Below are 13331 nucleotides of genomic sequence, written 5' to 3'. Positions count from 1 at the left end.
GAGGTTATGGAAAAATGTATTGCAATAGGCCGCAACATATTGTCCAAGACCACGAGACACCCGATTGTAAGACCTTTGAATATCTATCTTGACCATAGGGTACATGTCATACGTAGATGCTAAGGAGAATAAGAGGAACTACAAACAACCTATGAGAAATGGGGCATCCCAATCAATATTCACGGGATGTGGAAGTTCAGATAAGGGAAAGAAGGTTGACACCTGCATGCATGTGCATAAGGTATTAGGTGTGGTCAGAACTACAATATAAAAGAGAGTACTCTGGTTGGGTAAGAGTGGGAAGACCCAAGGGAATACCTATGTGAAAACCCCAGCAGGAACTGTTCCTCTACTGATGATTGTCTTTTAAGAGCTCCATCAGACCCTAGAATATCTTTTAGGATGGGAGTATGACTGTGACACTGCACTCCATATTTTTCAGTGATATTATTATGATATGATTATGGCATAATTATGATGCATTTTATGCAAATGGGTCACGTAAGATGTCATTGAAAAGGTTATAATTTGCTGAATGATTATCCTATTTGCATGCATGTATCATTTTTGTATCTGAAGTTATAAATGTTGACTATGTATCTGTATTTCAAATGTAGTTACACCTGGGTAATGCCCACTAGACTTTCAGTCTAGTTAGTGGGTGGGGAAGGTCCTATTCAGGGCAATGGGCCTTAGAAAGAACAACAGGCCTTAGGAGAAGCTTATCTCCCACCTGGTGAGCTGTCCTGAGAATGCTCCAAACACCCTGTAAGTAACGGCTGCTTTGACTCTACAAGGCCATGTGACCAGGCCACAGGATGCTGGCCTCCATCTTGGGATGCCAGTAATTTTCCCCACAGACTGGTCTGGGAACCAAGCTTTGGAACAAATGGTTCCCACCATACGCAGAAGCTATAAGGCAGGGAGTGACATCTGTGGTTCTTCACTCCTCACACAAGACGACTCCTGGAAACACCTGAGGAACAAAGACTGAACTGGGGGAAGTGCTGGACCCAGGCTAAAGGGATGTCTAGCCTGTGAATGAAACACCTGGGGATCCCAAGCTGTAAAGCAACTGCAGCTTGCCCCTTAAGAATCTGAAGCCTGCTTGCATCATCTCTTAGGGTGAGAATCTGCTAATTCATATCCAATCTATTTAGTAGATTAAGCTTAGTTTGCATTTTTTGTTTATTTGCTTGGTAATCTGCTTTGATCTGTTTGCTATCACTAAAAATCTATCTTTTGTAGTTAATAAATTTGTTTCTGCTTTATCTAAACCAGTGAGTTGGAGTGCAGCATATGGGAATCATAGCTCAAAGGGCAAATGCTTTTGCATATTCCTCTCCACATTAAGGGACGGGGCGAATTTTATGAGCTTATAGTGTACAGATCACTGTCCAGTGCAAGACAGTATAATTTTGGGTTTATACACCAAAGGGGGTGCGTGCCAGGGGAGCTGGGAGTTACCTTGGGTGTAACCTTCTTATGCAGGAGCTGGTCAGATAGCCTGTATGTAACTGCAGCTACGTGTGTCCTGATCTGTATGACTGCTGGCGAAATTGCAGGCTGCAGAGCTTTTCAGCGTGTCACAGCAGAACAGCATGAGGAGGAGTCCTGACTGGCAGGTGAGGGGGCTCAGTGGTACCTCAGTTCCAGGTGGCACCCCAGGGGGAAACCATCACAATGACTATAGTTATAATTGCATAGGTTTTCATAGGATTTCTATATGCTTGGTGTAGTAGAAAGAGAGAGTCTGAGACAAGAGACCTGGTATAAGAAGCCTGAAGCATGAACTAAAGTAGTGGTCAAGTCCTGCTAACATAAAGCAAAAGGCAGGCTGTGAGCAGAAGTCAGGCTCTTCCTGCATGCAGGCTCACAGACCCTGGCCAGAACAGGGCTGGTATTGCAAAAACACACACTCCCCTAAGCAGCACTAGGCACAGGACACCCCTGCAAGCACATTCGAGAAGGGTGGTACCAGAACACAGAATTATGGTGTGCACACACTCCCCAAAGATGACACAAGGACACACTGACCCCCTTTTAAAGATAAGGTCAGGATGACAGTGTGATGGATAGAGATGTTTTGACTGAACCAACATATACATGGTAAAGGGTGGTACCTAGCCAAGTCAGAGGGGCAGTAACTAGCCAAGTCAGAGGGGCAGTACGTAACTTGTTTGTATTGGGGTATAAAAAGGAACTTCAGAGGGAGTGTCTTTGGCCAGCTTAGGGGGAAATGGAAAGTTCGGCCATTCACTGAGTTGCATCCATTGTCATGGGCATGCATTTGTTAAATGTACTTGTAGCACGTATAGGACATAATACCATGCTTCATCGACAATAAACCTGGCCAAGTGCCTTCGCTACTGAAATGGGTCTGTAGTTTTATTGGGCAGTTCGATCGAGGTCTGCTGTGTCCGCTATCTGAGCAGAGCTGGGACAGCACACTGACAGAACACTCACATGCCGCCAGCATCTGATAACACACGGGTAATTGTAACTTTGCCTATTACTTTAACAAAACTTATAGTACAGATAAGACTTTGTACTTGTGATTGTGTTTATATGATCGTTACACTTGGATATTGTGTGTTCCTAGAGTCCCCAAATTTGAGAAAAGCTCCAGAAGCAATTTCACTATGTTGAGTTTGCAACTGTAGCAATCAGAGCCCAACCCATGGCAGTGTAACACAACATCAAAAAATTCACTGTAAATAAAATAAAAGGCTACGCTCTGGTGCTCAGATACTATGTCCCCTAGAACCAGATGGAGCATTGATTCAGTAGTGACTGAATATTCAAAACCACTTCCTGCAGCATTAAATACATTCAAGAACTGACTAGGCTCTACCCGGTTTTGCTCTGAAGATCAGAACTCAAGATGGTAGTGCTACGGATACCACAAGTGCCATTCTATTATACATGAATGTAATTGGAACTGGAGAAGCTAGTTGTTTTTTCAACACACCTAAGGATCCTGACATCTATTTTTACAACCTGTCCAAGCATTGGCACAGGACAAAAATGCCAGTACTAGAGTCAGCAAGAAGAGGTACATACATAAGGGACATTAACAACAATGGACACCCAGGATGTAACATGAAATAATTAAATGGATATATACAGAAACTGATCAAAAGGGATTTCAAAAAATGGAGCCTGAGGAATGCCACATTGAACAGCGAAGAAACAGGATTAAAACAAATACCAAATAGGCACATAAGAATCAAATGGAAAGCATGCCTTAGGAGAGTTTGGAGTTAACTCACCTGATTTAGAATTCCACTGTCTTTAAAAAGAAAAGGAGGACTTGTGGCACCTTAGAGACTAACCAATTTATTTGAGCATGAGCTTTTGTGAGCTACTAAGTGAGCTGTAGCTCACGAAAGCTCATGCTCAAATAAATTGGTTAGTCTCTAAGGTGCCACAAATACTCTTTTTCTTTTTGCGAATACAGACTAACACGGCTGTTACTCTGAAAACTGTCTTTGAACAGTTTTAAGGCTGACAATAGATCACTTCTTTTAAAAAAAGCATTATTTTAAGCTTTTTTCTGTGCTAATGACCCCCACAGTCTGATTAGGGAAGATTCCACACAGGAATTCATCCTCAGTTTTTATTTGGCAGATCACCTTTACGTTGCATACCCCATGTCAAGTGGCAGACCTACACACAGAACCAAGATCTCATGATTGCTAGATCTATAGTCTAACGATTACTTTTAGCTATTAAATTGTGCTTCCTTTCTAACATGTAATTTTATAGCTTAAGGATTTAGATTTTAAGTGCAACTTGTGCACTTCAAAAAGTAAAACTGTTTTTAGTATTACATCCCATTGTTTTACAATACTATAAGGAGTTTATTCCAGATGCTAAGGGCCTTATCACCTAGGACAACAAACAATTTCAAATAGATGACACTGCAAACTAGGTTTGGAAGGCAGTTCTAGTAGGACATGCTATTCAGGAGTTGTGAAATGTTTTGGCAACTGTGGAAGAAATTATGAGTGAGGAAAAGTATATCCAACGCTTTCTCCAACAACCTCTAATATATTCCCATAAGACTGCATATTTGCTGTGTTGTTCTAGGGCCCAAGGTAGGGTATCTTATCTGTAGGAGATTTGATTGTTTAGAATGCAAAATCTTCAGAGCAGGGACATAAATGGTGTTGTGAACAATTAACATGCCAAAGGTGTAGAACAGGGAAGAAAAAGTAAGAACAGTGGAGGTGAAAAATAATCCAGCCCTGTCAGACACTTTGACACTCTTCTGTTAGTTTTTTTTATAACCCTGCATACCTATCCCTTGAAGTGTAAGTTATACTCACAGCATCAATTACATTTAATTGGAATTTGGCCTAGTATCTTAATAAGGCTATGAAAAGTTTCAGATTTATATTCTGGATATTCTCCAATTAATAATAGGATGTTCAGAGGAAATTGCCAGCCTCTAATTTCCATCAGAAAGGAGTTGAAATTATTGGGGAGGAGGGGAAGTGGGGGGAGCATGCATAGCTCTATGGCATACTTGCCATAGATAGTGGCAAAGGTGAATGAGAAACATAGCTTTATTTACAACCTGCAGGTATTTGTAGTCACTGCTTTTTTATTGCTTTAAATATCAGACTGTGTAAGGGTCACATAACAAGAGGTAGCCAATTCAGCATCCATCATTCCTGGTGACAGTAACATTTTAATTTATATTAAAGCAAGAAAAATACAGAACATAAGACCAAGTGAGTTAGTGACAGTAAAAAAGGAGAATAAAAGTGAGAAAACCTGGCACAATAATCCAAAACAGAACGAACAGAATGTAGAGCACTGTCTTTAAACCAGTGATATCAGAACTCAGTGGATCAGGCGCCATATTAGCAATCAACATTACCCAAAAGAGCCACAGTAGTGTGAATTCATTGTTTCATTTATTATAGTACTACGATTCATATTTAAATAGTATGATGGAGGAATATATAAAAATATATAAATAAATGATGGGAGAATATCTATCTATAATGATGGGGGAAGATAGATGGATATAGTCACAGCAAAATGACTAACCAAGTGTTATTATTTTATCAACTACAATTGGTTAGTAACATAGTAAAAGCATCCTGATTGGTTAATAAGTAAATCACACATTGTTTTAATATCATGAGCTGCAAAGAGCCGAGGGAGACACACTAAAGAGCCACCTGCAGCTCGCAAGCCTCAGTCTGAGTATTACTGCTTTAGACCATCAAAGCAGCAACTATCTTTCAATTTAATTTGCCTGAGAGAATGAAGTCACTATCAGAAACTTGGGACAACCAAGTTTTCTTGTCAGACCACCAGACTGTAATCTTACCTGCATGTGGACAAATAATTAGAATTTTTTCCCTTGTCTGGAAAACTTCTGGCTTCCTAGTGGGACTCAGCAGGTGCTCTAGACCCAGAAGGTGTCCATAACAAACTTTAAATGTATAATGCTTGTAGACACTTAAAACACTATTTTAAGTCACTGTTATAAACCTGTATGTTTCCTTGAGCACTTGGACTCATGGTAGCTAAGGCACCTAAAAATAGCTCAAATAAATATTTTTAAAACTCTTTAAAAACATCCCTAAAATAGCTTTTCTGTAACATGTGTGGCAGATGTAGAAGTCATGATGGTATAGTTTAGATTTGCTACAGCAAGTAATGCGGCCTTCACAAACTTTTGCCAATACCACCCCTCACCATGATATATTCTTATTTAGTTTGATATGTCAGACCAGTGCGGTTGTAGTAGTTTTTTAAGATCATAGGGGAAAGGTGCCTTACTGAAAAATTATAGAAGCAAATGGATCATTAAATTTTCTTAGGCCCGATTATCCCCTCACTTCCACCAGCACAACTATTATCTTTGTCCCATCTACTATATCAGTTGGAGGCAGACAGTGGGGGCAACAAGTTATTTTTTGTAAATGGAGCCATCAAGTTAGTTCCTTATAGTTGGCTGTGAGACACACTGGACGAGCAGTGGGGGAAGCTTGCCTTGCCACTACCCATGCTATCATCGTTAGACATACAGCTAACAGGTAATCTCACATGAGATTCTGTTTATACATGGTTTAGTTGTAGTGTTGACAAGTCATGCTGCAGAACTATTATTTCAGTCATTCTTCCCAGGCAATTCTACAATAAGTAGCATAACACCAACAAGATTTACCAGTAACGTAGGTGCTTCTGGTCCATTTCCAAACCAGAAAGTAAAACAGAGGTCTGATATGACTGCAGTCAACTAAATGAACCTGCATTTAAACTGAATGTGTTCGTCTGGATATGACTTAAGTCAATTTGCATAGTAGAATGATCGATCTCATCCAAACAGAATGTAAAGCATCAGTCATTTTATTCTCCCTGAAAGTTATTCCAGTCAACATAGTCACAATTTGACTATAATAAATACAAAGTCAGAGATTAGGCTTTTCTCATTTCAATTAACAAAACAAGGCTTATTAATTTTCCAACTTCCACTGTGATCTAGTTGCAGTCATAACTGGTACTGGCATGCAACACAAGTTTATTAAAGTGATCATGGAAAATCTCCCATCTTTCTTCATTTAATAGGGAGGTTTCATTTATTTATTTTATACAAGTATGCTTTTCCTTAAGTAAGGAGTTTGAAAAAGTTGAGTTTACATTTTATTATGAAGACACTGAGGCTCATAGTCTTCCCAGAAGCAAATTCCACAATTGTGGGCCACATGCCCAAAAAGTCTTCTGAGCACACTAGTCTCACTTTTAAGACTGGTAGTTATATTTTCCAGTAGATCATAACCAGGCCATGGGATAGAGTAAGACAATGAGGTAACTTGCGCCAACCCAACAGAGGATTTCAGAATTCAACAGAAAGTCAGCAGTATCTTCAATGCCCCTGTTTTTTCTCACTAATAACCTGAGTTCCCTCTGTGATAAACTACTCTCCTGAATGCATCCACTTGGAATCAGATTACTGCCTCACAACAGGGACAGAGGAATGATATTGCAATAGGGAGATAAAGGGCTCCCATAAAGAATGGCAGCCTCAGAAATCCTGGAATACTATAGTACCTATTTCCATGTACTGCAAAGTACATCTTAAATGTTTTTTGGTAGTATACTGTATATGCTTCAACATCAATGTGGAAACCACTTATATAGTCTAAGACAGGTAAAAGTAAAATATACTTGATGTTGTAAGAATAGGAAAACAATTCTACTTCTCAAACTAAAGTCAAAGGTCTCTTGCAAGTACGTTTGTGTTCTGTAAACTGGGACCCCTGTCCTCCCAAATATTCCAGGCCATGCAGGCTTGATGTTTAGGTAAATGAAACTGTAAGCATCCACATTAATGCAACCCCCTTTAAAAAAAAAAGATTCAATTTTTATTATATGGCATAGAACGCTGTAGGGTCTCTTTACAACAAAGTGGAAAATAGGAAATTTCAATACTTTAATCAGCACTAGTGAACAACAGACAGTAAACAAAAGTGAAAAGAAAAGGAGTACCTGTGGCACCTTAGAGACTAACCAATTTATTTGAGCATAAGCTTTCGTGAGCTACAGCTCACTTCATCAGATGCATATGTGGAAAGTATAGAAGATCTTTTTATACACACAAAGCATGAAAAAATGGGTGTTTATCATACACATTGTAAGGAGAGTGATCACTTTAGATAAGCTATTACCAGCAGGAGAGTGGGGTGGGGGGAGAGAAAACCTTTTGTAGTGGTAAACACCCATTTTTTCATGCTTTGTGTGTATAAAGACAGGTTTCAGAGTAACAGCCGTGTTAGTCTGTATTCACAAAAAGAAAAGGAGCACTTGTGGCACCTTAGAGACTAACCAATTTATTTGAGCATGAGCTTTCGTGAGCTACAGCTCACTTCATCGGATGCATGCCGTGGAAACTGCAGAAGACATTATATACACACAGAGACCATGAAACAATACCTTCTCCCACCCCACTGTCCTGCTGGTAATAGCTTATCTAAAGTGATCATCAAGTTGGGCCATTTCCAGCACAAATCCAGGTTTTCTCACCCTCCGCCCCCACACACACAAACTCACTCTCCTGCTGGTAATAGCCCATCCATTCATGGTCTCTGTGTGTATATAATGTCTTCTGCAGTTTCCACGGTATGTACCCGATGAAGTGAGCTGTAGCTCACGAAAGCTCATGCTCAAATAAATTGGTTAGTCTCTAAGGTGCCACAAGTACTCCTTTTCTTTTTGTGTGTATAAAAAGATCTTCTATACTTTCCATAGTATGCATCCAATGAAGTGAGCTGTAGCTCACGAAAGCTTATACTCAAATAAATTGGTTAAGTCTCTAAGGTGCCACAAGCACTCCTTTTCTTTTTGTTAATACAGACTAACATGGCTGCTACTCTGAAACCTAAACAAAAGTGCTCCAGCTTCTCTCTTCAAGGCTCTCTAATCGCCCCTCTGAACTACAAATGCAGGTTATTTACTTTCTCAAGCCCCACACCACAGCGAGTAGGTGGGCTCTCAATCAGCTGCTGTTACCTGACAGCAGAAAGATTAGCTAGGCACTTCCAGACTGAGAAGGGAGGGGACATGACGAATGTGCATTTTACTGGGTCCAGCACCAGCCCGTCGTGGGGCCGCCTCCCCCAAAGGTCTGGCACAGGAGTGGCCACGAACCCTACCCATGACCCCTTCCCACCAGGAGGATGTCAAGGGGCGGGTCTAGAACTGAACTTTTAAAACTCAAGAGGGAACTACCCAGGTAACCCCGCTCCCAAACTCTTCATTTCTTCATCCCTGCGCTTCCCCCGCCCCCACACCCCTCTGCTCCATCCCCCAGGGCTGAAGGGGGCCTACCAGGACGGGGAACAAGTGCGTGCGCCAGGCCGGCGCGGTAGATCACAGCGGGCCCACCCCGCCCCAGCGCCCGGGAACACACACCCCGGAGGGCCCCTCTCACCTCTCCAGCTCCATGTCCTCTTCCATGGCGGCAGGGCGATGCGGCGCGGCCCCCGCTAGGCCAGAAACACCGCGGCGGCGGCTCAGGTACAGACGTAGGCCGGGCCCATCCGCTGCTCGCGGCTGGGGACAGGGAGGAGCGAAGGGGCGGAGCCGCGGGCGCGAGGACCCCGTGAAGGGCTGGGCCGGGGGCGGGGCGAGCCGCAGCTGGGAGCGGGGGCAGGGGGGAAGCGAGCGCCGCCTACCCTGGGTGCCTCTTACCGCCCCACGCTGTGGCAAGGCCCGGGGTGGGCAGAGACCGAGGGGGACTCGGATCCCGCCCACCCTCCACCGGGTCTGGGCCCCGCTGCTGCCCCATGTGCTGGAGGTGGCGGCTAGGCCCCCAACGCCCATGGCCTTATCGACCCCGATTCGCCGCACTGGGGAGGAGGCACCCCCAACACCCGCTGCCCATAGGGTCTTCCCTCTCCCTCGGTGTGTTAATTCCCCTCTGGAGATGGGGGGCAGGCGGGGTTTGCTCTGTGCTCAGGCTCTTCGTCTCTCAACATGGGCGCAGAGGGCTTTGCTGGGTACGTGACGCCTCCTTTCCGCCGCCCCAGAGAGAAACCCCAACAATTTCCCCAAAGCCTCCATCCCAAAGGGCGTCTCTCCCTCGGTCCACCCCCAAGTTTTGCATAATGGTGTTGCTACAGAGGTTACCCACTGATCACCCTGGTGCCCAGCACAGGGCGGACAGCGGCAGCAGGCTGGTGAGTGGGGTTGCAATGACTCCGGTGCCAGTGACTGGGGAAGGGAAGCTGGAGGCAAAGGGGGACCAGCAGTGAAAATGCACGATCTGAAGCTGCATTGAGGGGAACGTGAACATGACAGTAACCAGGCTACAAAAAGGGAAGGGGTTCAGAGTAGCAGCCGTGTTAGTCTGTATTCACAAAAAGAAAAGGAGTATTTGTGGTACCTTAGAGACTAACCAATTTATTTGAGCATAAGCTTTCATGAACTACAGCTCACTTCATCGGATGCATAAAGTGGAAAATACAGTGAGGAGATTTATATACACACAGACAAGGGTTATTTACCCTCATCCCCACTAGTGGTTGCAACTGTGGCTTCGCTTTGCGTGTAACCCAGCACACAGGAGCAACCTGTGAACTGAAAAAAGCTAATTTTTGTTTCCAGTGCGGCCTCCAGCTAGCCACAGTTGGTAACGTAGAATGGGGTGCTTGCAAAGCGGAAAAAAATCCCTCCTTTTTATGTATCCAGCGCTCATCCTCCTACTGCTTCGCCCTGGTCTCCTCCGGGCTCCTCCCTCGCTCATTTCATCTCAAGTCTAATATTGCCCATTCCCTAAATCCAGTTATTGCCAGACCCGCCTCAAGCCCCCTTCCCATCACTCCCCCCCTCGCTTCCCCGGCACCCCATCGCCTACCCCCGGGCTCCACACCCACCTGCCCTTTCCCCGTTAACCTCTCCCCGCTGCTGCCCCAGCCCGCCCCGCGGGGCGCGTGTGCGGCGGGAATCAGGCGAGCGGCGGGGACACCCCAGCGCCGGGCCGATGTCGCCTCCTCAGCCGGGTCCCGCCCTGGCCCCGCTCCCATTGGCTGCGGAGCTTCCTCCGGCCCCGGGCTGGCGGCTGAGTGGCTGAGCCGCGCCGTCACTCGGGCCGCGGCGCTGCCCGGAGGAGGAGGCGGCCCGCCCAGGTGAGGCGTGCGGCGAAGTCCTTGCCCGGAGTTGGGCGCTTGTCTCTTGCCAGGACCTCGGCGGTGACAGTGGGAGGCGGAGCCGCCGCGGGCGGGGGCAGAGAGCCGGCCCCCGGCCGCGGGATGAGCAGGACCCGGGCGCCGCGTTGAGTTGGGGCCGGAGAGGAGGAGGAGGAGGAGGAGGAGGTGACGGCGTAAGCCGGTCGGGGTAAGTTCGCTGCTCGGCTGCGCGCTCTTAGTGCCGCAGCGCCGCCATGCCCTGTGCCCCGCCGCTGGGCTGCCAGTGGGCTCGGGGGCTGGCTGGTGCCTCCTGGGCTCTGTATCAGAGCTGGTGGTGACATCTCCACCCCTGTGGGCTTCTGTCAACTGGCTGCTACTTTAGCCTAATATCAGACCAGGGTAGTAAAAACCTGCGCTCAGGACCACAGATAGTGATTGTGCTTGAAATCTGAAGGCAGGGAAATAATCTCTCTCCTTTCCCCAGTTCTGTTTCTTGTGTGTGTGTGAGGGAGGCAGGTCCTCTCCTCTCTCACGGGGACAGGGTCTGTTTTGGGGGAGGATGTGTGGGTGGGTTGATGATGATGATGACTACTCACTTCTCTTCCTGGGCACGAGTCTCTCAGTCTCCACTCAGTGGCAGATGGGGGTAGGGTGTTGATAATGATATCTCCTCCTCCATCTCCCCTTGTGCTGTCTCTCTGTCTCTGGAAGACCATTATTCTTTATGTATGTTGTGGTGGCAGTGCCCTAAGGTTCTAGTCAGGTTTAGGGCTCCACTGTGCAGGGCACTCTGCAAACACATAAAATGACACAGTACCTGCCTCAAAGGAGCTTACTGCTTTTAGGGTCCTAATCCTGAAAGTTGATCTGCTTGGGTGGACTCCTACCCCCACATAGTGCCCCATTGAGGTCACTGAGGCTTTGCTTGGGGTACAGGGGTCAGCCTGTACCCCAAGGTTTGTTCGGGGCCTAAAACACATGCAGCGAGTATGGCCAGGATAAAAGTAATGAGAACATGTATTTATATAGGATAATAATATGCATACCTCAGAAGTTCTGGATTAGTTCAAAGTTTTGTTTTATATTTGTGTAAATAAAAGTATTCGCAATATCCACTGGTTCTCAACCTGGTCAAAGATTGGGTGGGGAGAGATACTGATTTTTCCTCCTACTCCCCATAGTTCTCTCTGAGTCCCTTCTCCATGTTAGAGATTTGTGAAGTGGGTGAGTCAGCCTCTTACTGGGAGACAAGCTGGGTGAGAAAATATCGTTTATTGCACCAACTTATGTTAGTGAGAGAGACAAGCTTCAAGCTTACACAGAGCTCTTCTTCGGGTCTTGGAAACGTACTCAGAGTGTCAAAGCTAAGTACGAGGTGAAACCGATTGTTCAGCATAAGTAGTTAACATGTATTTTGAGGCAGATTTACTGTTTCTTGAGGATATGTTGGTGGTGATTACCTCTATGCTCCTTCAAATTCTAACATACTGCATTTCCTATCACTGTAACTGGGAGATTGTGAATTCCCCCCACACCCCCCATGTTTCATACCTTTCAGACAGAAGATTTGGATAAATCCTGCATTGCAAGCAGAGGCTGCCTAAATATGTCTGTTGACCGTCAGCTTGACTTTGTCTATATATATATTCAAATTTTTATTTGAATATAAATAAGTTGTCATTACCTTTTGGGGGAAAATACAAAACAAAAACAACAAAACCCACACATTCTGAGGATAGAAAAAAGCAAAGGCAAAGTCATCGTTGCAAAAATGTAATGAGAGAAGAGGGTTTACCTTGCCCCCTGTGGCTGGCTGTTGCCATTTCTCATCCCTGTAGAGAAGAAATGGGGTTTATTCCTGGTGCTTGTGGTATTAAACACAATGAAGGAGAAAAAATGGGTATTTTCTGGATGGAACTGCACACTAGGTGTCTTCCAAGAACTACACAATTCTCTACCCAAACCTGAACTGTCATTATGTGCTAAAGACTGTACTTAATCCTAAATTGCATGTGCGCCAAAACTGATGTGTTTATGCTTTAGCTTATGTACAGAGGATTGACTACAGATGCATTTATTCTGTCAGATATTGAAATACATCTATTTTACTTTGATATTATTTTATGAAAGAGCACTAAGGTCTGAAAAGCAGTTGAATTACTGAGTGTGTTGGAGGAAGAAAGAACCGCTGTAAACAAGCCCCTATTACAGGAACTGGATTACGGTTGTGTGTTTTACAACCTTGCCAAAGAAAACCATAGACATATGTAAACTTTCCCAGAAGCATGTAGAACAGGCAGCCATTTCAGAACTTAAATGTAGACGTCTACTTTTTAAATAACAAATGCTTTTTCCTTTTTTGAGCTCTAGTTTTTTTCTATTAGAAAAATAATGTAAAAGCTAGGGTGGTCTTCTGCTAAACAACTGAATTTTTCCAAGGAATGCTTTAGAAATTATTCTTTATTTTAAAAAAAAATTAGTATTCAGTCAGCTAAGTGAATAACCAGTTGTTTTAGATGTGGCAGTGGCAAATATGACTGTCCCTTACCATATTGTTAATGAATACTATTTGATTGTTTACATCTGTAGAAATCCACTATTAAGCACTTCTGAGCTTAATTTAATTCCTTTTTTTAATTACATTATATTGTGGGTTTATTTTTTGGTCTTCAGACAAAATTA

The 13331-nt window shown here is 44.4% G+C and overlaps 2 protein-coding genes across 6 annotated transcripts in view; one reads left to right on the top strand and one right to left on the bottom strand.

Annotated features, from left to right (window-relative positions):
- Window positions 1-9110, bottom strand: part of POLR1D (RNA polymerase I and III subunit D) — a 33085-nt gene extending 23975 nt beyond the window's left edge. For 2 of the 3 annotated variants that reach the window (XM_077809801.1, XM_077809809.1), the window contains exon 1: window positions 8954-9110. In XM_077809801.1, the coding sequence (XP_077665927.1) occupies window positions 8954-8979 (26 nt within the window). In that variant the 5' untranslated portion in view covers window positions 8980-9110. The remainder of the gene's footprint in view (window positions 1-8953) is intronic. The other variant, XM_077809818.1, reaches the window with a different exon arrangement.
- Window positions 9111-10757: 1647 nt separating this feature from the next.
- LNX2 (ligand of numb-protein X 2) overlaps window positions 10758-13331 on the top strand; it is a 92822-nt gene continuing 90248 nt past the window's right edge. For 2 of the 3 annotated variants that reach the window (XM_077809788.1, XM_077809759.1), the window contains exon 1: window positions 10758-10857. The gene's annotated coding sequence lies outside the window, so the exon portion shown is untranslated. The remainder of the gene's footprint in view (window positions 10858-13331) is intronic. The other variant, XM_077809767.1, reaches the window with a different exon arrangement.

This window comes from Eretmochelys imbricata, chromosome 1, assembly GCF_965152235.1.
Source record: "Eretmochelys imbricata isolate rEreImb1 chromosome 1, rEreImb1.hap1, whole genome shotgun sequence".
In the NCBI taxonomy this organism is placed as follows: Eukaryota; Metazoa; Chordata; order Testudines; family Cheloniidae; genus Eretmochelys; species Eretmochelys imbricata.
The sequence above is the reverse complement of the archived record's forward strand: the minus strand, read 5'-3'. Positions and strand labels throughout refer to the sequence as shown.